This window comes from Neolamprologus brichardi, chromosome 15 (assembly GCF_056152115.1).
Source record: "Neolamprologus brichardi isolate AB-2024 chromosome 15, ASM5615211v1, whole genome shotgun sequence".
In the NCBI taxonomy this organism is placed as follows: Eukaryota; Metazoa; Chordata; class Actinopteri; order Cichliformes; family Cichlidae; genus Neolamprologus; species Neolamprologus brichardi.
Window position 1 is genome coordinate 13,387,130 of NC_142118.1, and position 26,446 is coordinate 13,413,575.

Genomic DNA, 26,446 nt, shown 5'->3' on the forward strand with positions numbered 1-26,446 from the left:
GGGTAGGTATCAGCCCAGTGCTGCTAATCAAATACATTTAATTAACTGATTGTCAGCAAGTGTGAGCACCTCTATAAAAGCAGATGTTCGGGCAGTTTGCCTTCTGGTGTGTTAACACAGAGCCTTGTAGGAAAGACGTGGTCAGTAATCTTAAAGAAGCAATTGCTGCTGCCGATTAATCTGGCTAGGCTTATAATGTTATTTCTAAACAATCTAAAGTGCATCATTCTGCAGTGAGAAAGATTATTCACGTTCAAAACTGCTGTGTGGACATCCCAACAAATTGCAATGCAATAATCAGAGAAACTGCAAGAAAAAAACCAGGGGCTCTATTTTAATCTCTACAGGCCACAGTTAGCATCTTAAATGTTCAAGTTTACAACAGCAAAATTTAAAAAAGACTGTGGCTTTTTTTAGAAAGCTTCCCAGGAGAAATATTCTTCATACCAGAAAAGAACATTCAAGAATCAAGATGGCAACACAGCTCAGGTGTAAAAGGTTGTACCTGAACAAATCACAAGATTTCTGGAATAATATGTTTTGGGCAAACAAGACCAACATGAAGATGTTTGGTCATAAAGCACCACGTTTAGTAAAAATCAAACAGCAGATTTGTACCAGCAGATCAAATCCACTGTCAAACATGGGGGTGGATGAGGGATGATTTGAGTCCTTTATATACCCAAGTATTCTAGAGTCGAATGTGAGGCTATCCAGCCTACAGCTAAAGCTTGGTTGAAACTAGATCAAACAGGTCAATGATCCCAAGCACGACAGCAAATCTCCAACAGAATGACTAAAAAAAGAAAAGAACGAGGTGTTGCATTGGTCCAGTCAAAGTCCAGACCTCAACCTGACTAAAATGCTGTGGTGAGACCTTAAGAGAGCTGTACATAAATCAATGCCCACAATCCTCAATGAACTGAAGCAACATTATAAGTAGGCGAAAATTCTTCCGCAATGATGTAAGAGACTTATAATGTCATACGCAAAATGATTACTTCAGTTTATTGCTGCTAAAGGTTGCTCGAAAGCTACTGAATTATGGGGTGTACTTAGATTTTTGCACTTTTTGGCTTAATTTTTGTTAAATTCACAATTACACTGTGTAACATGTCTTGAGGTTTTTGTTCATCTGAGATCGGATTTAGATAACTGCTGAGGACCGTATGATTTTTGTTTTGTCCTCTTATACAAACTTTACAATTAAAAGAGGATATACCTTCTTTTTTCATATGTTTGTAATTAACAGAAACATAGTCTCTGTATTTATTTCATCACCGATGTACAAGACATTTTTTATATAAAATTAGCGTAAACAAGTCGTGGCAAACCAAGCACAGCTTCACCTCTGATAAAACTTTGAGGACCATTGCCAGAAACTGAAACCTTTGATCCATGACTGCCCTTCCATAGCAGTACAGGAACATGTTATCAAGTTCCTGAAGATAGTATAAGTTACTCGTCAGTGAGACCTAGGTCAGTGTTTTCCCAGTGCTCTCCTTAAACAGGACAGTAAGTTTCCAGATGCTAAACAAATCAAGCCTCTTCTTGACCATAAACACGTGAACAAACATTGTGAAATTTACACAAGCATTACATTATGCAACATTTTGCAATAAATTAAACATCTAGTAAACAATAGCTGCAATTGTTCATCATCTGGTGGGTTTAACATGTCTGTTGCACATCCCTATTTGGTTTTGTAAGACACATCCAAAGCCACCTTCCACAAGTTCAGTCTTGACCAAGGCAGAGAAACCTCAGATGCTCTCCTAAAGCTGCAACATCTGTAATATTCTTGTCTCTCAAGCTAAAGCAAGCTATAAAAACAAATATTGGATAACTGCTATTACCATGACTCAAATCCCTTTTGTTCAAACATACACGCAGTAGCTGTTCAGTCGCAGTGTGTGCGTGTGTGTTTGTTTTTTCTATTTTAGTTTGCTGCTTTCACTGTCTTACAGTGTTGTACACAGGTTTTTACATTTTTATTTTCCGTGTTAAACACATCAAGTTCACTTATAACTAAACGTAATATTTAAATAAAAATGCCTGGTTGGTGTTTGAAACCCAACTACACTGTATATAAAATGCTTGCCAAAGAAACACACAGACATTACTTAATAGTGACCAGCACTGTGTTGTTCATCAGCTGACAGGAATCAACATGTCTGCATTGCTTTACTTTGATTCACCTGTTGCACATCTTGATACAGTGTTGCAGAGGCCACCCAGAGCTTTTGTCTTTTGCTGCAGCTGCTCCAAAGTTGTGGAATGATCTGCCCTTGCACGTTAGGCAGGCCTCTTCTCTTTCTAAGTTTAAGACTCTTCTTAAAACGTATTTATTCGATGAAGCCTTTGGCACTGTTTAAGGGGGTTGACTCAGTTTGTTTTAACATGTTTTATTTTATTTCATTTATTTTGTTATTTATTTTGCTTTATTGTATTTGTTTATTTTGATTTTATTTTTACTTTGCTTATGCTATTTGTATATGTACAGCACTTTGTGAACCCTGGTTTTATGTTAAAGTGCTTTATAAATAAAGCAGGTATGGTACGGTATGGTAGTTCAGACCAAGTCAAAGAAACTGTAAAGATTTCTTCCTAAAGCTGGTTTATCTGCCACTATGTTGATTTTAAACTCTGACATAAGCGTGGCAAGCTACTTTATAGGCCCAGTACTAATGATGTCCAGTACTAAGAGATGCATTGGTCGTTTCAGCTTCATTGCTAGAGTCATGATTAGATTTATTTAAATGTACTTAAAATAACTTTTAAAACATTTTAAAGCAAGGATCATGCCAAAAATCATTCCATTCTCAGAAAGTACGCTTTAAACCTGAGTAATTAGGTTGATTTATTGTGCCTTTGAGGCAGTGATACATGAGCCAGTGTGATGAAACTTTCATCTGTTTTAAATCCTATAAAATGCGTTCAGTTTACAAGGCATAAAGCTTTGAAAGGAAGTTAAGAATTAAAGAAACCTGAGATCTGAGTCTTATTTGGTCTCTGCATTAGTTTTTAATCCAAGGATTTTGAAACGTAGTTCTTTTCTTGTTGCTTCAGAGAATTGTCTGACTTTTCCAGTTCACAATGATGAGTACAATATTCATCTTGTTATGCAAAAAAAACCCAAAAACATTTGTAAGTTATTTTAAGGCAGAATGACTAGCATGAAAATAAAGCACAGGGACGAGGTTAATTTGAGTGTAAAACTGAAACATGTTGTTTTACTGTCATTCTAAATGGTTAATGAGTTGGCACATTTGAGGGTGGTATACTCTTACCTGTGATTACACTTTGCTAGGACCCCTGTTTACCTTTAGATCTACCCTAATTCTTTCTGGCATAGATTCAACAAACTGCTGAAAACCTTCCTCTAAAGTTTTGCTCCATGTTGACATGATAACATTACACAGTTGCCGCAAAATTGTTAGTTGCACAACCATGTTGCACCATTCCACCATCCCACGATGCTCTACTGGATTGAGATTGAATGCAGTGAACTCATTGTCAATACTCTAGTAGCCTGTGGTAGGCAAACAATCCTCAGCTGGTGTGAAGGGGCACCACCACCTGAACACTTCATACAAAGCAGGATGATTTTTCCAATCTTTCCAATTTTGGTTAGTGCATATGAGCTGTAGCCTCACTTTCCTGCTCTTAGTTGTGTATTGGCTCATAATCTTTTATACTAAGTTATGTTCCTGATGTGTTGTCCATCAAATTCAAACTGAGCTCATATTTTTCTTAAATGGTATCATTTCTAAGTCAAACATTTCATATGTCGTCTGTGTTCAATTGTGGATAAAATGTGTGGTTTATGGTATTTTAATATCATTGAATTCTGTTTTTATGTACACAACAACCCAACTTGTGGAGAAATTATAGTATATTTTATTAATTTTAATATTTATCATGAAAATATATCAGAATTAAGGTTAAAGACAGTAAATCTTTAGTTATCCATTTGGTTATTGTGTTACATTTGACAGAAAATGCAAGATATTTCTATCTGCTTTGACTCTTCTCTGTATTTCAGTTATGTCATTATCACTCATGCCGGATCAACAACATACTATCACTACAGTATCAGAGGGGATTTTTCTGAGTGGATCTAAAGCAATGAAGTGTCTCCTTCCAACTAAAAACTGTAAGAGGACAGATATCATTCACGCCATGATCTCAGTCTTAAATCATATGTGTTAATTTTGTCTCCTTAATGACTTATATATACATGTTTGTTTACTGCTTTGTGGTTTTTAGCATTAATACTTTATACCTATTAACTAAATGTCCAGCACTGCCATTTCCCTCTTTTATCCACTAAACATCTGGTTCAAATGTATTAATCAGAGGTAATATGTTCACAATGGTTTTGATGAACAAAGGCGAGCACTTAAACCTGTTTAACCTTATTGATTTTGTAAGTTCTCCTTGTTTTCGGAGCTCAGCAGAAGATCAGCATCTCAGACTGAACTTTGACTTGAGCCCAAATGAAACAGGAGACAAACATCTTTTTTTATATTTATTTAGGAAACTTTCTTTATATTTAAAGTGATCATTTCATTTTTTTTTTCCTGATCAAATATTTAACCATAATACTGCGAGTGATTAAAATACATAAAAAAGCCAAGTAAAAAGGTTCAATGTATATTTCATATTACTCTTTTAAAAAGCCCACATTTTTCCATTAAACTAACTAATGATTGGTCACCTCATATCATCTTGTTCACTGCAACTGGCCTGTTGCTAAATTAGATGATCTGCTGTGTGGCAACTTGACTTTAGTCCAAAGATAGAATGGTAAAAAAAAAAAGATTTTACAATTTTTGTTATTATAGAGGTTTCTCCTTTTTCTCTGACATTAAAATGGAATCATTAATAGCAGAGGCAAAAGAAACAGCCATGTTAATAGGAGGTGTCGGTGAAAGGGCTTGTTTAAATAGCATTTTTAGTATTAGTCCCAAGAATTCACCATTTTCTCCTATATTCCCACCTATTAAGTCCACCTAGTCCATATAGTCTACATACTGTACTGTAATCCATTTGCACAGTGCTGATGTTACTCTTGTGCAACATCAGCTAGTCTCCTTGTGTCTGATTGACTTATCTTGAGTTCAGTTCTCCTGTAAGTCTTATCTAGAAGATTTCACAGGCTTTTCTTAGGAGGTGAAAGGTTAGCCATAAATACTGAGACACCACTGCTGAGATTTATTTGCATCCAGTCTGGTTCCCACTGGGAGTGACTAAAGCTCCAGGGGGCTCTGGCCTACAGGAAGCTATGAAACCTTGCCAAAGTTACATCTTTCACCCTGTTATTCTGAATGCACCACAACAAATGAGAAATCAAAGGGCAGGTTTATGGATTACTGGACCTTTAGCGATCTGAGAGGCACTGGTTATCATTCATTTAGCAGCTTCTGCACTTTACTACTTCAGGCCATTTGTCATATTATAATAATTACATTTTGCATGTGTTGCTGTGGGACATATTGCATAGTGCATATTGCAGTATAAGTAATTTCAGTCAAATTAGAATTAGCTAAAACTAAACTCTTCTTATTTTGTGAATAAACAGTTTAATACGCCATGTTTGAGGTTTAAGGCTATTACAAGACTACAAGAGTCTAGGGTGGATCCTAAAATGATGTTACACCCAAATGCAAGACATAACTATTGGAGTTGGGCTGAATATTTCCTGTTCAGGAAGATATGTTTTGAGTTTTCCATTCAGGTATTTCAGGTATTCCAACTTCTTCTGGACCAATCTCTTTGAAATCGAAATTCAGCGTCCTCCCACCATACCAAATCCCACTGATAGTGGAAACAGCTTATAAAAAGGGATGCAAGTTGAATTTGAGTGAAATAGCTTCAAGGTTTCATTTTAATTTTATTCTATAAGTGAAATTACTCATTATAATCACTTTCACTATGTATTTTTTCCCTGGATGTCCAAGTGCCACCCTAGAGATCCCTGCAGATGCACTGTACTTCTGATGACTGGTTAGGCCCATTAGAGTCCTATCTACCATGTGCATGTCATAAAGCACCTAATGCTTTGAGACGTGCTTTAATATATGCTGATAACTAACTTTAAGCAGGAGCACACCAGCAGCAGGCGATATAGGTTCACATACTTGAGCCATCTATAAGGCAAAGGTGAGGCGTTCGCATACTTGCAGTACATCATAGTGCCACATTTGTGTTATAAGCTATATTTTGAATCGTATGAACGTTCATGCAGTCATAAGTTTGAAACAAAGAAATGATACTCAGAAAATCTTTATTAATCCCAAAGGAAATTCTGTAAAATCAAAACTGAAACCTTTCTCAGTTTGAACTGATTGCCTCTTAGAATAATGGCACACAGCGTTGAAATGAAAGTCAATAAAATCCTGATACTACCAAATGTTTTTGTGACCTGAGCTTTGAATGCAACATACAAAGTTATTGATCCATGATGATTAGTACTTACACAACACTGATGATGGTTATTAAAAATGTTAGCTAGCAAGACTATATTAATGTTGTATTAAAATATAATGATATATGATAACACATAAACATTAGTATTATCCTAGTACCACAAAATCTATGTTGTACTGCACTATATTACTTACTAACACATAAAGTAGTACAGCACTAAATAATAAATTATCTGCTAGATATAAATTGTCGGGGGGTGGTGTTTTTTGGTTTTTTAACAATAAGCATTAGCATTCTATATTAATGACCTCAGGATGATCTCAAACCAGAAATAATAAAACAACAGTCATTTAAAATAATCACTGGCCACCCCCACCCAGTGCTGACAGACAGTCTTTTTACCTTTGACCTGCCACAAGGACTGCTCAGACTTTGGAACCAGGGCAACACATTTGCAAGTCCCTGCAATCACATACAGTATGTCTTGAAAGCTATAAAAGCCAAAAGGCGAAGGCACAAGAATTAGTCTTCAGAGAAAGAGGGGGACTCTTCTTACCTTAAGGCTTCCAGGAGCTCAACCCATGATGTTGGGTTACAAGCTCTGCCTTGTGCTGTTTCTGGGCACATGCACACTAGCCCGTGAGTACAATATTTTTTTCTATTTAAAGGCAGTGGACTTGGACCTGTATGTGACTTAAATCTGTTTGTTAAATGTTAAAAATATGTAACGAATGCTTTTTTTTTTTTTAGCTTTGTGAAAAGTTGGCAACTTGCTCTGAAATGGAACACATATTTCAAAAATTTGAGATGGTGATATTTGATACTCTTTATGTCTCTTATGTTTTTAAAATAGAGCAAAACAAATGTGTAACTATTTAATTAGACTTCAACATATAAAAATTTACAGTAAATATTGTTAGTTTGTGTTAAGTGTTTTGCAAGGCATTGACAAATAAAATTACTAATTTTTTTTATTAGTAGTATTTATTAATGTATTTAACGTGCAGCTTAAACGTTTACCAAACAAAAATCCCCAGTTTCCCCCCGGGTTGGAGACTCAAATTCCTTAGGGCTTACATAAGACAGCGTATTTGGCATAAAATCTGCCAAATCAAATGCGCAGAGACTCACGCTTGGAATAAGAGAGCAGCCAAAAGTGGCATAATTACTGTATTCAATCATTTGCAATTGTGTTGTTGCACTGTAATGGCAGCTTGTGCGTTTGTTTGGGGTTTTTTTGTTTTTCAGAGCAAGATGTTGGAAGTGTTGAGGAACCATCTCCAGCCTGCTTTTGTGAGTGTCTTTGTTGTCATTGTTTAAAAGTAAATATTTTACAATGTGTAATTTAATATTATAAAGCGGGAAAATCAAAATGGGAAGCTTGAAATATTTAATTTCCATTATACCTAGAACGTATATAGAGAACTACGCATTAAACATTTAGCTTCAGTTCCATAAGTCCTGGATGTAAAGCTTTGGTTTGAGTGGAGTTAGCCTTGAAGTTTTTATTTTAGTTTAGCATTTGATAAACTGGCTGTTGTTGTTCTAACTATTGCTGTAAATGCTTTAAATACTTTTCAGTGGCCAAAAGATACAGGCACTTCAGAAGATTTGTGTATGACTACGAAGCTGAGACCTTTAACACTGTGAATGGAGCTACAGACAATAAAAGCGGCCCCAAAGTCTCCTGCACAGTAAGTCTTCGAGCTTAGATCATTGCTGGGGGAAAGAAAACAGCAATCTCATGACCCTGAATGTAAAACAAGAAGTCCAAACAAACTGTTTATTCTGCTGCACAGGTTGAGGTTGATGTGCCCCAGACCTGTAGCTTCATCCTCCGCACAACAGACTGCTCTCTGAGCGAGGTTGTTGGCGTTGACGATGAGGGGAATCCACTGTATCGTCCTGCTGCTGGAGCTGAGGCTTTCAAAGCTGCCATGGAGAAGTGAGTCATCTTGTTTGTAGGAAAGATTTATATATTTCGTTAATTGCTCTCAGAAATTAGGATCCAGGGTAAATGAGGAAATCAAAGAGTGACCTGAATTGCAGGCTGTAAATGATGATCTGTCCACGTCAACAGAAACACTCTAAAGATCACAGTCGAAGGACAGACAGATGTCAGGCTGTACCCTGAGGACAATGAGCCCGTCAACATCCTCAACATCAAGAGAGGAATTGTCTCAGCTCTCATGGTGCCTGGGATGGAAGAGGAGAAGAACAATGAAATGGTAGCTCCCCTCACTTGTTTATTACTTGATTTCTTCTTTTTTGGGAATATTTTCATAGCTTCATAGTTGGCAATTAAATCACGCCAAGTAGAGCCTGATTCAGTTTGTTGTTTAGTCATGTACAGATAAGTTGCACAAGGTGCAGATAAGCTGGCCCAGTCAGAGGAGATAAATACACTGTTGTAACAGCATGTTCCAACAATGACAATTTTCAGCAACAGGTCAAAGTCCTAGATAACTTTATCTTGTTATTGACATGCGCTGCGCTCATAATGGAGGTAATCTTTAAGAATGATTGATTACCTGATTTAAGAGATAAGTTAAAGGAAGGAAAGCACGTCCATAGGTCCAGTTCTTACAGCTTGAATATTGAATTGTTTTGAACATCCTAATCATTTCCAGCCCACCGTGCACGGAGCGTGCTCCACCGACTTCACCATCAACAACAAACAGGACATTGCTACTGATGTGACAGTCAGCAGGGATCTGTCCAGATGTGACTGGTTCACTGCCCGCAGACAGGACACCAGTCCCCTGGCTCTCGTCTCTGGCATGGTAAGAGTTCAACAAAAATCTGACACTGCCATCACAAACTCAGGCCAAGAGTCAAAATATCAGCACTCAATCATCAGGAAAAAAATATGGTCTGATTACATTATTAAATGAACCCAAGCTATATTTTCATAGTATAAAACCACAAAGCAAACATCCATCCCTTTTTCTTCCAATGTCAAGCCACAAAGTACATCTACATTTCCAAGCATTCTACATTCTCCAAACTTCTGACAAAACATTAATTTTTTATTTATTTATTTATTTATTTATTTATTGCCTGTCAGAAAACCGGCCTGTCCAAGCTGATCAGGAGCACTCAGAGCTGTAACTACAGGTTTGACAACCAGAAGAAACACATGACCAGTGGAACCTGCACAGAGAAACACATCTTCCTGCCCCTGTCCCATGAGTAAGTTTTATTTTGACTATTTTTCATGAATAATTTTGTGAATTCTCTTTGAAATCTAACACACATTTGGGGATTTCTCTCTTCTGAAAAAAGAAACCAATATGGAATTTCTGCTATGGTGAAGCAGACTGTGACTCTGAGAGTGACTGCCAAGATCAATGACAGAATCTTTGATCACAGTGAGTGCTTCTGTTGTGTGAAAACAAATTTTGTAAAAATGGGGGGGAAAAAACAATATAAATATTTTATGTGTGTCACTAACATCTAGATTCTAATAGATTTTCCACTGCTTGTGATTTATTTCTGTACAGATGAGGACAATATTTGGAACTTGGCCATGGATGTTGTTGACGACAAATCCCCAGTGCAAACCATGGATGCTGTCGCTGCCACGATGCAGAAGCTGAACTCTCTGTCAGAAACCAACGAGGGCGAGAAGCGCGCCGGCCTTTTCCGCCAGCTGGTGTCAGAGTTTCGTGGCCTGAAGGGGGACATCCTGGACTCGGCTATTGTTGAGATGACAGACATTTCACCCTCTCTGACGTGGCAAGCTCTGGCTCAGTGTGGTACACCAGAATGCACTAGCGCCATGCTCAAGCTTCTCAGGACCTTTCATGAAGATGCTGTTGAGGTTGATGCTGTTGTCTACGCCCTGGGGCTGCTGCCCAACCCTTCACAGCAGATGGTGAAAGACTTGCTGGCAATGGCTCAGTACAAGCAGAGCAAACCCATCATGTATGCTTTGAGCAATGCAGCCAGGAAGTAAGTGAACATAAATATATGACATTCTGAAGGACGCTCTCCTCGATGCAGTAACACTGAATTGTGGTACCTGTTGTAAATTAATACATAATCCCTAATGTCTATCTTTATCCTCTAGACTGTATAAATCTGAGGGAGTCACTCCAGAGATCACAGCTGTCTACAACTATATTGCTTCTCTTCTGGGTGCAGACTGCCCTGGTGACAAAGACCTGACTTTCCTGACTTTAAGGGTAGGTAACAAGACGTGAATAAGAATACATTTTCATTCAAGAAAACTTTATTATATCGAGACAATACAGAGGGGAAAAAACACTGATCCCACATTTCCTAAGGACAAAGATAAAAAAGTTTTAAGGGGAACATTTAATTGCATGATTTATGATTTGGTTTAATATTCTGTCCAGGTTGTTGGCAACATGGGAGACGCAATGGAGGCCACCGATCCTGCTATTAAGACCACCCTGCTCAAGTGCATGAGACAGCCCGCAACCACTTTGTCCGTGCAGCTGGCCGCCATCCAGGCTTTCAGGCGCATGTCTGTGACAGATGAGGTAACTAACCACATTCCTCTTCTACATGAGCAGTCTCCTTGCTTCCCGGTTTTATAGTGGAGACAAACTGCAGCTACAAAGACCATTAAGTCACTGTTTTTTCAAATTGTTTTCCTGTCCAGATTCGTGCCAACCTCCAGAGGGTCAGCCAGTATCCCAAGGGCGCTGTGCAGAAACGTCTGGCAGCTTATCTGACACTGATGAGAAACCCCGAGGACAGTGACATTGAGGTGGTGATGAAGCTGCTTACCCAAGAGCAGAACGAGCAGATCAGGGCTTTTGTGTCCTCCCACATCTACAACATCATTTCCTCAACTGATTCAGAGACCAAAAAGTAAGAATAAAGCATTTTTCAGCTTAATGTGTTGTTCTATACATATATTTCGCCGATTTGGGCACCCATCTATTTACACTCAGCTAATAGTTTTACTTTTAATCTTCACTCCAGGCTCGGGGAGAAAATAATGGATGCCCTGCAGGACACAGAAGTTTCTACACACAGCGACTACACCACAAAATCTCGCAACTATGAGCTGGGAATGGCACATGAGAGCATGGCGGCCAAAATTCAAGGCAATGTCATTTTCGATCCCAGCAGCACGTTGCCAAGAGAAGTCTTGCTGGAAACTACCCTGAATGCTTTTGGTTACAGCATGGATATTTGGGAGGTATGTACAGTGCTTCTCACGCACAATTATTTATGCCATTTTTACACCTTTAACACTGAACTTTATTCATGGGGATTAATTTTATTTGATGGGACCTAACCCCAACAACTCCTGGTTCATTTTTGTATTCATATTATTATTATTTTTTTTTGGCAGGTTGGCATGGAAGGAAAAGGCTTTGAGCCAACCATTGAGGCTCTGTTTGGCAAGAATGGATTCTTCCCTGACACAGTGTCCAAGGCTCTGTACTGGGCTGAAGAACAGATGTCACCAAAGATCAAGGAAGTTCTGGAGAAATGGGTTGCTCCACTGAAAATAGAGGGGCAAAAGGTATATCACTCGCATAACTGTTTCTGTTAAACACTCTTATTCTTAGTGAACGTATCATTGTCACTCACACCAACGTATTTAACATGTTGGTCCCTTTTTCTTAAGGCTCCTGAAAACCTTGCAACAGAAATTGTCCGCAACCTCAACAAGCTGGTAAAAGACCTGCAGAACCGAGAGTCCCCAGAGGTCATGGCCTACCTGAGGCTAATGGGAGCTGAGCTTGGCTACATCAAGAGCAATGAACTGAAGTCTATTGCTGAAAATGCATTGATGTATGCAGACATTTTCATGAGGATAATACCAACAAAGGTAGTGTTCTGCAGTCATTAATATAGTGTCTATATAGATTTTTTTTCTTTGCAGCTGAAAAACTCTATTTGTTAACTGTATTTCTCCCTGTCAGGTCATGTCTAACCTGATTTCAAGCACTCGCAATGAGATTTTTGCCCATTACATCTTCATGGACAACAAATTCATGATGTCAACAGCATCTGGCTTGCCTCTGACATTTGCTCTGTCTGGCACCTTTGCTCCTGGTGCAAAAGGAGGTCTTCGCATGACTCCAAACATGGTAAAGTATTTAACCTGTGTTTAGCACCATACTAAAACAGCAATTGTTATTACAATGTTGCTGTTTTAATTGTTTGTTTCTGTGACATGTACGTAGAATTCTCAGTAATATTAATCCTGACTGTTGGTCATTTTTTCCCCACGCACTTCAATTTTTCTGTGATCCCCTTTGTTTCCAGGAGCTGGTGTTCATGCCCGCAATTGGAATTGAGTTCATGACTCAGATGGGAATCCATGTGCCTGAATTTGTTGTCTCTTCAGTTGAGATGCACACCAACATGTACCATGAGAGCTCTTTCAATGCCAAGATCACCATGGAGCAAAACCAAGTCAAACTTTCCATCCCTGCTCCACAGGGCACCATGAAATTCTTGAGAATCAGGTAAAAAAAAAAAAAAAAATCTGATAACTTACTTTGTGTAATACAAGTAAATGGTATTAATTGATATTGATTGAATAATTATAAAGAACACTACCAACAGGGAGCGTATTGCATTTCATATATTATGTATGCTTAATAATGTTGTTAGAAGTTGTAAAGTAATTTTGCTGTTCTTTGTTTGAAATAGCAACAAAGTTATGATTGTGGGTGCTGGACACGCTACAGTGATCCCACACAGACTAGCCGACTCCAGCTGCAGCCCACTCTTCTCTGGAGTCAAATACTGCACAAAAACAGTTCATGGTGACGCTCCTGGCAAGACGGCTGCTCCTTACTTCCCTCTGAACGGAGAGACTGAGTAAGATGTTCTTTAAAAAGTCAGGTTTTGCTTTGTTTCTTTGTTAAATAAGAAATGGAAATGCCTTAAATATGATCATGTAACATATTTCCATTTAATGCTGAATATTGTTTAGTATATTGTGGTACAGTTGAAAAGAAGATGGTTAAATACAGATAAGAATAGGTCAAGAATAGGTCAAGATTAAAAGATTTTAGCTCATCTCAGATGGTGGTTTTAGCTGGATATATGCACATGAGATTATAGATTTTATAGCTGCACAGTACCAAATTGCATTACAAGAAATAAAAATGTACTAAAGACTTTATTTTTACCCAAGGTTTGCTCTGGACATCGAGCCTACTAAAGAGGTCTCTGAGTACACAGCCAGTATCACCTATGGCGAAGAAAAGGACGGACGCCACAAGGTTAATTCTGTGAAGATGACCCTGAGAGCCGAAGGTATGAATATTGCTTTTTTTTAATCAAGAATTTTATTACATGTGCTGCCTCTTTCTTTTCTTTTCTTTTTCTTTTTTTGAGTTATACAGATAAGTGATTAACCTTTTTCTGACTCTGTGACGTCAGGTGCTCAGCCTACTGAGGCTACAGTCACCATGAAATACAACAGGAACAGAAATGTCTTCAGCACTCAGATCGACATACCTGACTTTGATGTTGAGGCGGGCGTCAAGCTCGGCATGACGGATAGCAATGCCAGAGGCAAATCTATTACTCTCGAGATCTCCAACAAGAACGTGCCTCAACTCACTCTGACTGGCCGTGCCAAGTGAGTAAACCCAGCAAAATATTTTCCTAAACTGTTCAATTACTTTACTATAATTACAGTGACCTCATTGCAGAAATTAACTGTTTTTTTATTATTAATTATAGGCTTCAGGCTATGACTGATGGCATGCTGCAGCTTCAGCTGTTAGTCCCCTCACTCAAGACAGATGCCACAGTCACTGCTACCATGAGCAAAGCCGACGGACTCACCATGGAGATCAGAAGTGATGTCAAGCTCCCAGAGATCTCCTCCATTCAGGCAGTCACCTTCAAATATGGTAATTTTGCTCAAGAAGAGTGGCAATGGAGCTCAAAGAATGGTCATATCAGGCACAGTTTAAAACACTGTGTTTTTACTGTCACAGGCGAAGAGCAGGCTGAGGTTCAGCTGACGTCCAACATGAATGCTGAAACAAAAGTCCCAGTGCATTACGCTAAGGTCATCCAGGCCTGGCTGAGGAAGACTGCAGAGGATGTTATGGACCAGCAGGTTATCAAGACTGATATGAAACTACGACACATCGTCAACAAAGGAATTGAGGTAAAAAGAATTTTATACTAACTGAATGTTTATTTCGTAGTTTTTAGTTTGTCCAGACTGAATCATAAGAAATATGATGTGTTTTAATCAGGCCAGCAATATCTGGATGGACAAAGTCTCAGCTGATTGTCTCTATATGGCGAGACTGAGGAACAGCTTAGCTATGATGGAAATGCCATCTGTGCCTGAAAACCTGTTCATGAACCTGTAAGTGAAGCAAAAACATTAACTAGTATCTTCATAATTGTTATTATAATGAAAAACTTTCAAACCTTATACTGAATAAATACAACATTTTAACATGTTCCCTACTTTCACCATTTCAACAGTGAAAGCACACTGAGATACCAGTTCAACCAGGACCGTCTGACTATCACCATCCCAGTTCCTTTTGGGGGCAAATCATCTGAGGAGCTGAGGATACCTCAAATGGTCACCACTCCACACATTTCCATGCCGAAGTTGGGCATAGATTTTGCCTCACGAGGAATCCAAATCCCAACTTTTAACATCCCATCTGACTATGATCTCACCCTGCCTCTGATGGGCATGGTGGAAATGGCTGCCAAGGTCGACACCAACTATTATAAGTGGGAGGCAACAGCGTCTGCTGGTAACAACACTGCAGAGTCTCCTAACTATGTGGCCAAATTCAACATTGTGGCTGACAGTCCGATCCAATTCCTCTCATTTTCAGCTGAGGGTAATTCTTTATTCTTTATTCTTATAAACTATACATTTGTTATTGAACAGTGCAGAAAAAACATAGACGCTGATACGAATTGTTAATTTTTTTTATTTGTCTGTTCTAAAGGAGCAACCAAAATCACTGACACGGAAGCGGAAACTATGGAATTCACTCTTGATGGTTCCCTGAAACACATGCTGATCATCACAGGTTTTAATGTTCAGGAAACCATTGCAGTCACAGACAGTTTGATGTCAACTGGCCGCTACAACGTGCATGCTTTTTCCCCTGAGGGTCTGGACACCTCCCTGACTATTACTACCCAGATGACCCTTGACTCTAAAAAGGTTTTTGGAAATGTTAACACAAATGGAAGTGTCACTGTTGGACTCATGACCGCTTCCACCACCTATCTCTACACCTTCTCGGTCGACCCAGCGAAGAAAGAAGCAATAATGCAGAGTTCACTGAATGTGAAGTCTGAAGACCTGAAGCTTGAAAACAAGATGAAGGCATCTTATGCAGAGGAAGAGCTTCTGTTTGACTCTAACACTAAAGTGAACAGTGACCCCATCGTGCACAACACTAAAATTAACCTTAGGTACAAGGATCTCAAGCTTACCATCCAGTCCAGCTCTGAGACACAGGCTGATGAGAGGATGCTTCGGAGCCAGATAGAGTTTGCTGCCTCTAGAGGACAGGCCAGTCTCAGAATAGAGAATCTAGCCGATGATACAAGCAACCGTATCTACTCACTGCTTACCGGTTCCCTTAATCCCTCTGGCATGGAGGTCAACACTGAGGCCTCCATGAACATCTTTTCAAGCATCGCCTCTCACAAGGCCGCCTTTTCCCTGAACACCAATGGCCTGACCACCAGCTGTACAACAACCGCCCAGCACAGTCCATTCACATTTGAGAATATTTTCCATGGTACAGTTGACACTTCAAGTGCCACCATGTCTCTCACAACAAAAGGAGGCATTAAAGAAAACAAAGCAGAGCTCACCATTGGAGGCAAGATTGCAACCACAGAAGTCTACTTTAACAGCAACTTTGAGGCTAACCTCTTTGATATTAACAGCAGGAACAGAGTGAACTTCAGAGTGAATGAAGATGGCTTGACTCTCTCTAACAACATGGTTGGATCTTTCAAGGAGATGAGGACTGAAAACACAAACGCACTGTCTCTTACACTGAGATCTTTTACCCTGCAGTCCAAGACTGACAACTTGCTTGACAGCAGCAACTCTTACAAGCATGACATCACAGTCAACATGGGCCGTTCTGCTGCCTCAGTTATTGTGAAAAATGACCTGAAGATAATGGAGGTTAGCTTCGTGAATGATGCCCAGTTCAAGGCAGAGCCCTACAACCTGGAGCTGACTGGAACAGTGATGGGAGCTTTCTCAGAGGAAGAGCTCAAACACACCTATGAAATCAAGTTTATTGACATGGTCCTGTCTGCAAAGTATAACACCAACGGTAAACTCCTGGGAACTCAAATGACGCATACCACTGATATCGAGGTTGCTGGCCTGACCATGAAGTTCAACAATGTGGCTAACTTCAACTCCCCATCTCTTCATCTGGACAGCAAAGTTGCAACTGTGGCTGCACCCTTCACCCTGAACATTGATTCCATTTTCAATTCAAATGGTGCAGTGAATCTGTATGGAAAGCAGAGTGGCGAATTATACAGCAAATTCCTCCTGAGAGCAGAACCCATGCTTTTCACACAGTCATTTGAGTACAGAGCTTCAACCACACATGAACTAGAAGGCAGACCAACCATTACAACAAATATGGACAACAAGTTCAGCAGCATGCTGAGCCTCCAAGAGCAAAGTGTCGCACTGAAGGTGACATCTAAAGTAAATGAGCACGCCTTTGAACAGGAAATGAGTGCCTACAACAATGCAGAAAGAATGGGTGTTGAAATGGCAGGAGCAGTCTCCACTCCCCTCTTCAGTGAGTCCATTCAAAATTATGCCATCTCTGGATTTGTGAAATATGACAAGAGCAGTGACAGTCACTCTCTCCAGATCCCATTTATTGAGCATCTGCCTGCATTCGTTGAAAAGATGAAGAGCACAGTGATGGTACTGATGGACAACAGCATTGAGATGCTAAAAGACATCAACAACAGGTATGAGATCAGTGCCAAGTTCCAGCTCAAGATGGCAGAACTAAAGGAGGCCATTAACAACTTTGACTTCAACCTGTTTATCCAAGACCTGAGAAAATTCATCAGCTCAATGGAAAACTTCATCACCAACCTGACACCCAAGCTCCCAACTGAAAAAGTCATTAACATACTGAAATCTATCAAAGACACCATAATGGTTTGGATGAAGAAACATGACATTGCGAACAAGTTCCAAGTGATTTATACCAAAATTGAAGAGATTCTCTCCAGCTTTGAAGTTGAAAAAATGATTGGAGCCTTCATGGATGAGATTGTTAAAATGATGAAGCAGTATCAGGTTAGAGAAAAGATTCAGCATGCATTTGATTCTCTCAGGTCAATTGACATTCAGCCTGTGATGAAAAACATAATGGTACCTGTTCAGGAGCTGTTGAATGAGCTATATGCCTTTGACTTCAAACAGCTAATTGATGACATGAGCAACTATTTCATCAGAATGATCCAGAAAGTAAGGTCCTTTGATTATGACACCCTCACCATGGAGCTGAAAGAGAAAGTGGCAGAAATGAGCAAGATCCCCTGTTTTGGAAAACTTTATGGAGAGTTCAGAGTTAATTCACCTCATTATAAACTCACAACCACTGCTGACCTGGAGAACACCACAACAATTTCTGACACACCAGAGTTCAAAATGAACCTCATCTCAAAGACTACATCTACTTTGCGAATCCTTGACTTCACTGTGGAAGCCAGTGCACATTTATCTGTGCCCAAGATGAGTCATTTGTCCATCTCTGAGCTCATCAAGGTTGATCAGTCGTCTTTTGAACTTGACCACAAGGGTCAAATGACCTTCTATGGTCTGACAGCTGAAGCTTCTGCTGATACTATTGCAGCAGCAAAAACCGAGCTCTACTCTGCAACCCTTGTTAACAATGCAGTCTTCAACATGGAAAATGGAATTTCAACCACCGCAGTCACTACGTACGTACATGACCTCAACATGCCTGCCCTTAACATCTTTAGTGAAATGGAGATTAAAGAAAATGTAGTTTTCCTGCTTAAAGATGGCTCCATCCAACTGACCTTTAACAATGTGGCCAGAGAAAAATATGCAATTCGGGACTTCTCAGATGAGGCACGCCACAAGAGCGACTTGTCAGTGGTCATGGATTTCCATAAAGCCAAAGTGAGTTTCACTGGAACAACAGACAGCAACTTTCTGAAAACGAATCAGAATGTTGGTGCTGAAATATGCATTTTCAGCCACGTAGTTGTTGATGCCAAGGCTGAGACTGAAACACCTTTCATTAAAAACAGCGTTGCAGAACTCAAATTCGAGGCAAAGGTTGAAGACATGAAAATTGATTTCTCTGCCTCTCACAGCGCACAGCTGGTTGGTCAGGTTGAAGGAACTCTCTCAAACTCAGCCCTTGCTCTGGTCACACCTAATGAGCTTAAGCTTGATACCAAGAACACAGCAAATACCAAAATTGCCCTTCCATTAAAGCTGTCTGGAAAGATAGATCTCCAGAATGACATTGCTTTCACCGTGAACACCGAAGTGCAGCAGGCTAGTTGGACAGGTCTGGCTAGATTCAACCAGTACAAATACTCCCATTACTTTGCTGTGGACAACAGAGAAACAGAAATTAACCTGTATTCCCAAATCAAAGGAGATGCCAATCTTGATGTATTGAAGCAGCCTATCACCATTCCTGAAATTACCTTGCCATTTGTTGACATGAAGACACCAAAAGTGGAAGACTACTCACTGTGGGAAGACACTGGTCTGGGCAATCTACTAATCACAACACAGCAAACATTTGATATGAGCTCCAAGCTGAAGTACACTAAGAACCATGAGTTGATCGCCATTAACATCAATATGGATCCAGTCATCAATGCGTTTAACACCAATTTCAAGACACTGCACAAGAAAATGATGAATGGCAAGGATAAGGCTGCTGCCATACTCGCTACATCATATGACAAAGCAAAGGAAGAGTATGAAAAATATAGCACTGAGTTGCCTAAAACTATTACTGTCCCTGCCTATAAGGTTCCCATGATGAACATTGAGACATCAACATTCACAATTCCCCTGCCTGACTTCACCCTCATCACAATGCCCACTCTGCGTGTGCCCTCTGCCCTGCGCAGGGTAACTCTTCCAAAAATCACCCTGCCCAAAATTCAGAGCATCAAGATCCCAGTTATGGGTGATATGACCTATGAGATCTCCATGAAGACACCAATGATCACTCTCAAGACTAACGCAAGCATCCTAAAGCAGGACAGCATCACCATCAAACTAGATGCTTCTTCAACATCTGAATTTGAGATCCTGAATGGAATGATTGAGGGCAAAACCAATGTGAACATGATGGGTGGATTTAAAATGGCCTCTCTCCTCAATGTGAAACATTCAATGCTAGAGGGACATCATGACAGCACCATCTTCCTAACTACTGAAAATGTAGCTATCACCATCACAAACACAGCAAAGGTCAACATTCTTGACCTGGCCATGGAAATCTATGAGGAGATTACTGGAAATCCAGAAGAAGGCCTTATTGTCTCAGTTTCCAATCCATCTGCAGGACTCATTGCAGTTCAGATGCAGGCTAAGCGACCGGCACAAGTGAAAGCAAGACTCTATGGTCGTTACCCGGTAAGATAATAGCCTACTATCGATGCACTTTCTAATAAAAGCTGTTTTTTTTTTCAACCTAAATGATGTATTATTTAAATAATTAACCTATTGGTTTTCATGTGTCCTGTTTAGTCTGAGCCATCCACAGACATTGATATCTTGGGTCTGAAGATGTCTGTGATCAACTCTGAGAAGCTGAACCTTCAAACAACCTGGAATATGGAAATACCATACGAGATGATGCTCGGAGCGAAGAAACAAGTGCCTGCGGTCATGGAAATAGTGTCTGAATCTGCTGTCATAACATACAAGGCGGTCAACAAACAAGTTAGAAGACTCGAAGGTTCCTTTGCACAGGCTAAAAAGCAGGGTAATGTGATGTTCAAGAGGGCTATTAACAGTCTTGATTCAGTAAAATCTTGCAAGATTGTGACCACTGTCACAGATAATACTGTTTTAATCCTCGAAAACTACCAGAAGAAAGTTGAAAAGTTCCTTGATGCTGTTGTTAAATTTCTGAGAGAGACTAGGTTCCAGATTCCCGGCTATAAAGAGAAGCTGTCTGGGCTTGAGGTCTATCAGAAATGTACTTCTTTTGTTGCTGATGTATCTGAAGAAGCAATCCATAAGATTCCAGAGTACCTTTCTTCCATGTTTGCAACGGCACTTGATTCTTTCCAAGCCACCGAATTCACCTTCCCAGGTTCTAATCGCATTGTCAGCGGAAAGGAAATTCTTGATGATATGTTGGTAGCTTTAAAGAAAATCCAGGGCCAAGTGGTTGTTACTGTGAGAAAATTTAGAGATATCCGGCTGGAGGACATTGTAAAGAAATTATCAGCAATCATGCAGTTTACCATCCAACAGAGTGAGAAGCTTCTCCAAACTCTGAAATCCCAGAATCTGGAGACACTTTCTGACTTTGTGAGTACTGCATACAACGATGCCATGAACTCTCCTGTTCTGGCTGGTGTTATCAAGCCGGTTGAAGAGGTCTGCAGAGTTGTTATGGAATATCTAAAAGCTGTGACTGCTAAACTCCAAAATATTTTGGCTGACATATCTAGTAAACAACTCACAGCTGACATCCAGTCCTGGATTAATTCAATGGTGAAAGGCGGTAATACTCTGCACAACAATGCCATTACATCCCTGAAGGAAAAAAGCAAAAATGTTGAAAAATATGTTAGAGTAAGTGACCAAAAAGTAGAGGTTGACATCCCTTTGCCATTTGTTGCCAAATTCAACTAAGCAACCATAGCTAACAATGATATAGGATTGACTTTCTGTGTTTTGTAACCAACGGTGCAATAGTGAATCTGTTTTCATAACAGCAAACCAAACTGAGCAATAAAAATTATGCCTGTATAATGCTTGTTCCTTTACTAGTTTTCAAATTGATAAATTTGTTTATTATTTCACAGCAGACGCCCAGTGCTCCCTTTATGTCTTGTACTATTTAAAACAAAAACACTGTCTGAGTATCAATAAATACAGTTTGTACTGCATTCATGTCTGTGCATTCTTTACATAAAGTTTAACATGACTGGTTAAAAAGATTGGAAGCTAATGGACTATAAATATTTCTTCATGTAGTTTTATGTTTTCCTGTACAGATTTAAAACAATAAAAAGCTTATCCTCTGGTCTAATTTTAGATCGGACACAAATAGTTTCTGTGATACACACACACACATTTCTTATAATAAAACAATCACAATAAATATAGAAACAGAGTCACTTTGACCTGCCCCTTTGGAATAATGGCATTATTTTGTCTGGGGACAGCTACAGGCTATGTGTCATCATGAGAAGTGGTGAAATAAGTATACAGCTTATTGACTCGTGTAACGTGATAAATAAGTCATTAGAAGTATAAACAAACTTAAATCTTTAAAGGGTTTGCAAATAATATGAGAACGAGTAAACTATGAGACTGTTAAAAGTAAACATATTCATAATAATGGGAACACGACTCAGTACACTGTATACAGTGCTTAACAAATTTATCAGACTGTCTGTCATAAAAACAAGAAAATGCAAAAAAAAAATTTTAATCTATCAAAAATATATTTATAACTAAAACAAATGATGCTGTTATTTATTATTTATTAGGCAAATGAAAAACTGAATCCAATGTTTTCTTACCCAAATATGAACAAGTACACTGGACTTCACTGAGAACTCAAATATGAACCAAACATAACATTCAAACACTAAAATGGAATTTTCTATTCAGGAATGTTTGTAAATAACTGGAGTAAAAATAATAATAATGCGCTTTAAATATTTTTTCAGCTTTTCTGTAAAATGGTAAAAGTGGAAATTCATGGATAACAACAATAATTATATTTTAGCAGTTAAAATATTTATTTTTAACATATTGTAATATTAACAAAAAAGATTTTTACAATTACCAGTACTGTTAATTTTGGGCATTTGGGTCATAAATCTGTATAGTGGGGCATAATTATTCATTTTCGTATTAAAGAGCAGGTATTTTGAACTAGCATAAATTTCTTTCAGCAAAACATACAAAAGTAAGATAACTGCAAATACACAAGTACATTAGATTTACTCTTGTTTCAAAGGCCTGAATCAAAGTGATGGTTCAGTGGATCCTAATTAAAGCAAATAAAGAAAGAAATACTAATAGAGTGAATTTTCTAAATTTACCAGCAGGTTCCAACTATTTTATCAGTATACATAATGTTTCTTTGTACGATCAAAGGAAAGAAAGCTGTGTGTCAGGAAAATGCGACAAGAGTGGAAAAGTGCAGTCAGTGAAACACATTGATTTTTTTTTATTGACTTTCCCAGAACAGTACCACTTGTTCCCTTACATTCTGTTTTTTTTCCCCTCACAAAATTTCCACTCTTTTAATTGTACCATTCTTCCACAGAAAGCATTGTGTAATTACACCAATGGCATCAAATAAACTCTTACAAAGAGATAGGTTTGGCATATTCCACAATTTCCTTTTGTGTGAGGAGACGCAAACTGTACCGTCTTATCACAAATACTAACCTAAAATCATTGCAAATCAGAGGCACATGAGGGGGACCGGTGTGGGAAATTAACCAGTCCAGCACAATGCATTCCTGTGCTGTATGTCAGCAAAAAAAAAAAAAAAAAAGACAGCAACAGACAGCAGACAGGAGGAATGTGACTTTTAAATGCCACTGTAACTTCGGCTGGATTTTTTTTTTTTTACAACAAAACAAAAAAAAAAAAAAGTATTTTTAAACACAGATGTGCCTGCAGCGCAGTTTCTTAGTAAAACACAGACAAAGTAAGTGTTTAAAGCAAAAAATCCATATTTTTTTGTTTCCAAAAACAAGTAAAAGAGCAAAACATGAACAGTAAGAGTTTCACCCTTAACAACAGTCTCTGTAACTAATGTTCACAGTCATATGAACACACACTCCCACCATCATGCAAGAGGACAGTTACACAACACTTGAAAAACACTGAAAAAAAAACAAACAAAAAAAACTATCTTAATCCTTTTCACAAGAATGAAAAAAAAAGTCAGCTCAAAATACACTGATTTTAGCTTTCAGTAACATTTTTTGACAACATAAATTTAAGGTACATTCACTGTCATAATGGAAGACATTGAGATTTTAAGAAAAAGGGAAAAAAGAAAAAACTTTCTCTTTCTCAACTGTATTTAATTCAGTTTAACAGCTCTATAATCATTAGTACTTCACATTTACCGTTTTCTCATGTTTTAATAATCAAAGGGAAGCCCTTTAGTTTAAGAGTGTGTCACTATTACATAAGTGTTCTACTAATAGAATTGCATGAAACACTTCCAATAAAGTGTTGCCATCAGATGGCTTAATCCCACATGAGCGTGTGCTGTTGGGTCATAAACAGCAGTTTCATGACACTTTGAGAAAACGCCCTTCACCGAGCAAGGCCATCACATGCCACACCGTCTCAAGTGTTTAATTGTCTCTGGGAAATATCCTCCGTGCCACTCTAAATGAAGCTGTGCCCAAACAGAAAATTTCAAGCTGTTTTTCCCCCAATGTGTTTGAAAGAACAGAGACAGCTGGATGGAAATGGGATTATATACTACTGTATGTGCTTGAAAAGATGCTGTTCTGATGTGCTGTACAGAAATATATGTACAGAGGACAATGTGTTTGTATAAATTAGTCAAAATGAGTTAAAACTTGTGTAAAAGCATGCTTAGCAACATAAAAAACTAAAGTTGTAAAACGTGACTCCCACTTAATACTAACAGAGTTTCTGCCTGAAAACCTGCAAAACTACAGGACATTGTGGTTAGCCCTTTTCAAGACTGGTCCAGGTGTAGTCTTGTAAACCTTGAATCAAACCTAACCTGCTGCATAATTTGAAGGGAAAAAAGACATTTAATACTGTGGAATCAAAATTATACGTTATTTTTTAGCCGTGCTCCGAACTAACAAACTCTAAAAACATAAATAACCAATCACAACCTTGATCTATGAAATGTCTTTGCAAAAGTGCCCTAAAATATCACAAAGAAAAACCAAAAACAACAAGTTGGCAATGACTTGTAGTTTTAACAAGCTTTCTTTCTATGCGTTGCTGTAGCATCCTGGTCTTGTGCAAGATCAAACTTCAATTACCTCATATTAAAAATAACAGTGCATTTGTTCTTTTTGCTTTGCTTGTTACACAGTATAACCTTGGCAATAAGGCTTGTGGCCTATGCAAACTTTAAAACACAAAAAAAGAGAGCAGAGTCATCTCGACTCTCCAGCAGGCCTTCTCGTCTACACGAGAAGATGCAGAAGGGGATTGAAAAGTCGCCCACTGAAATCAAACGCTTTGTGATTTTTTTCAGTCAGACTGGGCTCATGTGACCCCAAAAAGAACACGCCAACATGCCATAACCAGTGTATTTCCCCCCCACCCCCCTCATTACACCCGCCATCAGATGATATTCGTGTGTGTTCCAATCAGCTCCGTTTGCAGTCATCGGTTTTGGTTCAAGCAAAGGCATCCGACTTCGAGGGAGTGTCTGAACAATGGTCACTGCCCTCACATGTCCAGACACGGACCCCAACGCAGGAAACGTCTGTTCTTGCGCGTCCCAGTAGCCCCCCGCCCAAGCCAGAGTCAGTTCACATCAAAACACAGCATTTGAAACAGCCACCTCGGGTTGTTTGTCGTTTCTGTAAAGCTGCCCGTGTTGCCGTTTCAAATACTTCCCAGATCCCCTCCTTGGTTTTAGCTGAGCACTCCAAATAGTCATATGCGCCAATGCGCGTGGCCATGGCCCGGCCATCCTCTGTTTTCACTGGCTCCAGCTTCAACCGAGACAGCTCATTCTTCACGTTCTCGTCGTTGCGGAGATCCCTCTTGTTGGCCACTAATATGATGGGTACGTTCGGGCAAAAGTGTTTCACTTCAGGGACCCACTTTTCAGGGATGTTTTCCAACGAGTCCGGGCTGTCCACCGAGAAGCACATCAGAATGACGTCGGTGTCCGGATAGGAGAGCGGCCGCAGCCGGTCGTAGTCCTCTTGTCCGGCTGTGTCCCACAAAGCCAGCTGGACTTGCTTGTTATCCACTTCTATGTCCGCCACGTACGTCTCAAACACAGTCGGGACATACACTTCTGGAAACTCGTCTTTGCTGAATACTATCAGTAGACATGTTTTCCCACATGCACCGTCGCCCACCACGACAAGTTTCTTTCGTATGTCTGCCATTGCTGCCTCTCCCAGTTCTCGCTCTCAAACGCGGCTCAGTCCAAAGTCGGCAGTTGTAAATGTTTAGTCGTGTCAACTCCAGTAGCTTTCAAACTCTAAGCAGATACTGGTCAAACTCGTCCCTCAAGTCAGTCCTTTCCACTAACTCCGGAGCCTTTTGCCACAAACTACAGCAATCTCTTTATAAAGCGTAAGGCGTTTTCCTAAATATAGCAATCCAATCGGAAATGGGGAGGTGAGATCACCGTCTGTAAAGGAAAAGGTGATTGGGTCCCGTCGGGTTTTTCTCGCGTTGGAGGAGGGAGGGGTCACTGACCACGAGGATCCACCCGACTGAGAATCAGGCGAAATCAACTAAAATCACAGCACGATGACGATAAATATACACGTACTTCTTCTTTGAAACCTCCCTTTCAAATAAGCTTCCCGGACATATTGCCTTGCTACTTTTATTACTGAGTCAGCATTGTTGTTCACAAAATGACATGAGCCGGCTGTCTAATGAGGATTCATTCAAACTAAGCCAGTTTATCCTATGAAATGTGAGAGTGATTTTGGGTGGGGAAGTGTCTCTGAGACTAATTTCTATGATACCACATATTAGGTTGCCTAACACAGGGGGTTTGGTGCTCAAAAGGCACGATGGGAAGGCAAATTGACACTGACATTGTTATACGCATGT

At 39.3% G+C, this 26,446-nt stretch overlaps 2 protein-coding genes across 2 annotated transcripts; one reads left to right on the top strand and one right to left on the bottom strand.

The window, feature by feature from the left end:
• The first annotated feature begins 6,861 nt into the window (after positions 1-6,861).
• On the top strand, positions 6,862-21,558 carry LOC102797644 (apolipoprotein B-100-like). The gene is made up of 26 exons (XM_006792531.3): positions 6,862-7,071; positions 7,681-7,725; positions 8,014-8,126; positions 8,232-8,377; positions 8,513-8,660; positions 9,063-9,215; positions 9,500-9,624; positions 9,718-9,803; positions 9,936-10,386; positions 10,505-10,619; positions 10,794-10,940; positions 11,063-11,274; positions 11,389-11,608; positions 11,765-11,938; positions 12,044-12,247; positions 12,342-12,509; positions 12,688-12,890; positions 13,078-13,248; positions 13,568-13,689; positions 13,816-14,017; positions 14,122-14,294; positions 14,382-14,557; positions 14,649-14,764; positions 14,887-15,260; positions 15,372-20,068; positions 20,183-21,558. The coding sequence occupies exons 1-26, from the start codon at positions 7,014-7,016 to the stop codon at positions 21,299-21,301; spliced, it is 9,918 nt and encodes a 3,305-aa protein (XP_006792594.2). The 5' UTR covers positions 6,862-7,013; the 3' UTR covers positions 21,302-21,558.
• A 1,280-nt stretch (positions 21,559-22,838) lies between these two features.
• On the bottom strand, positions 22,839-26,001 carry LOC102797946 (rho-related GTP-binding protein RhoB). The gene has a single exon (XM_006792532.3). The coding sequence runs from the start codon at positions 25,762-25,764 to the stop codon at positions 25,174-25,176; it is 591 nt and encodes a 196-aa protein (XP_006792595.1). The 5' UTR covers positions 25,765-26,001; the 3' UTR covers positions 22,839-25,173.
• Positions 26,002-26,446: the final 445 nt, after the last annotated feature.

What these genes read in the sequence shown, in the direction of transcription:
- LOC102797946 (XM_006792532.3), bottom strand. Translation starts at nt 25,764, where the DNA reads ATGGCAGACATACGAAAGAAACTTGTCGTGGTGGGCGACGGTGCATGT.
- LOC102797644 (XM_006792531.3), top strand. Translation starts at nt 7,014, where the DNA reads ATGATGTTGGGTTACAAGCTCTGCCTTGTGCTGTTTCTGGGCACATGC. An exon ending in GCATGTCTGTGACAGATGAG is followed by an intron (nt 10,941 to 11,062) that starts GTAACTAACCAC and finishes TTTCCTGTCCAG; the next exon opens with ATTCGTGCCAACCTCCAGAG. An exon ending in TTCGCATGACTCCAAACATG is followed by an intron (nt 12,510 to 12,687) that starts GTAAAGTATTTA and finishes CTTTGTTTCCAG; the next exon opens with GAGCTGGTGTTCATGCCCGC.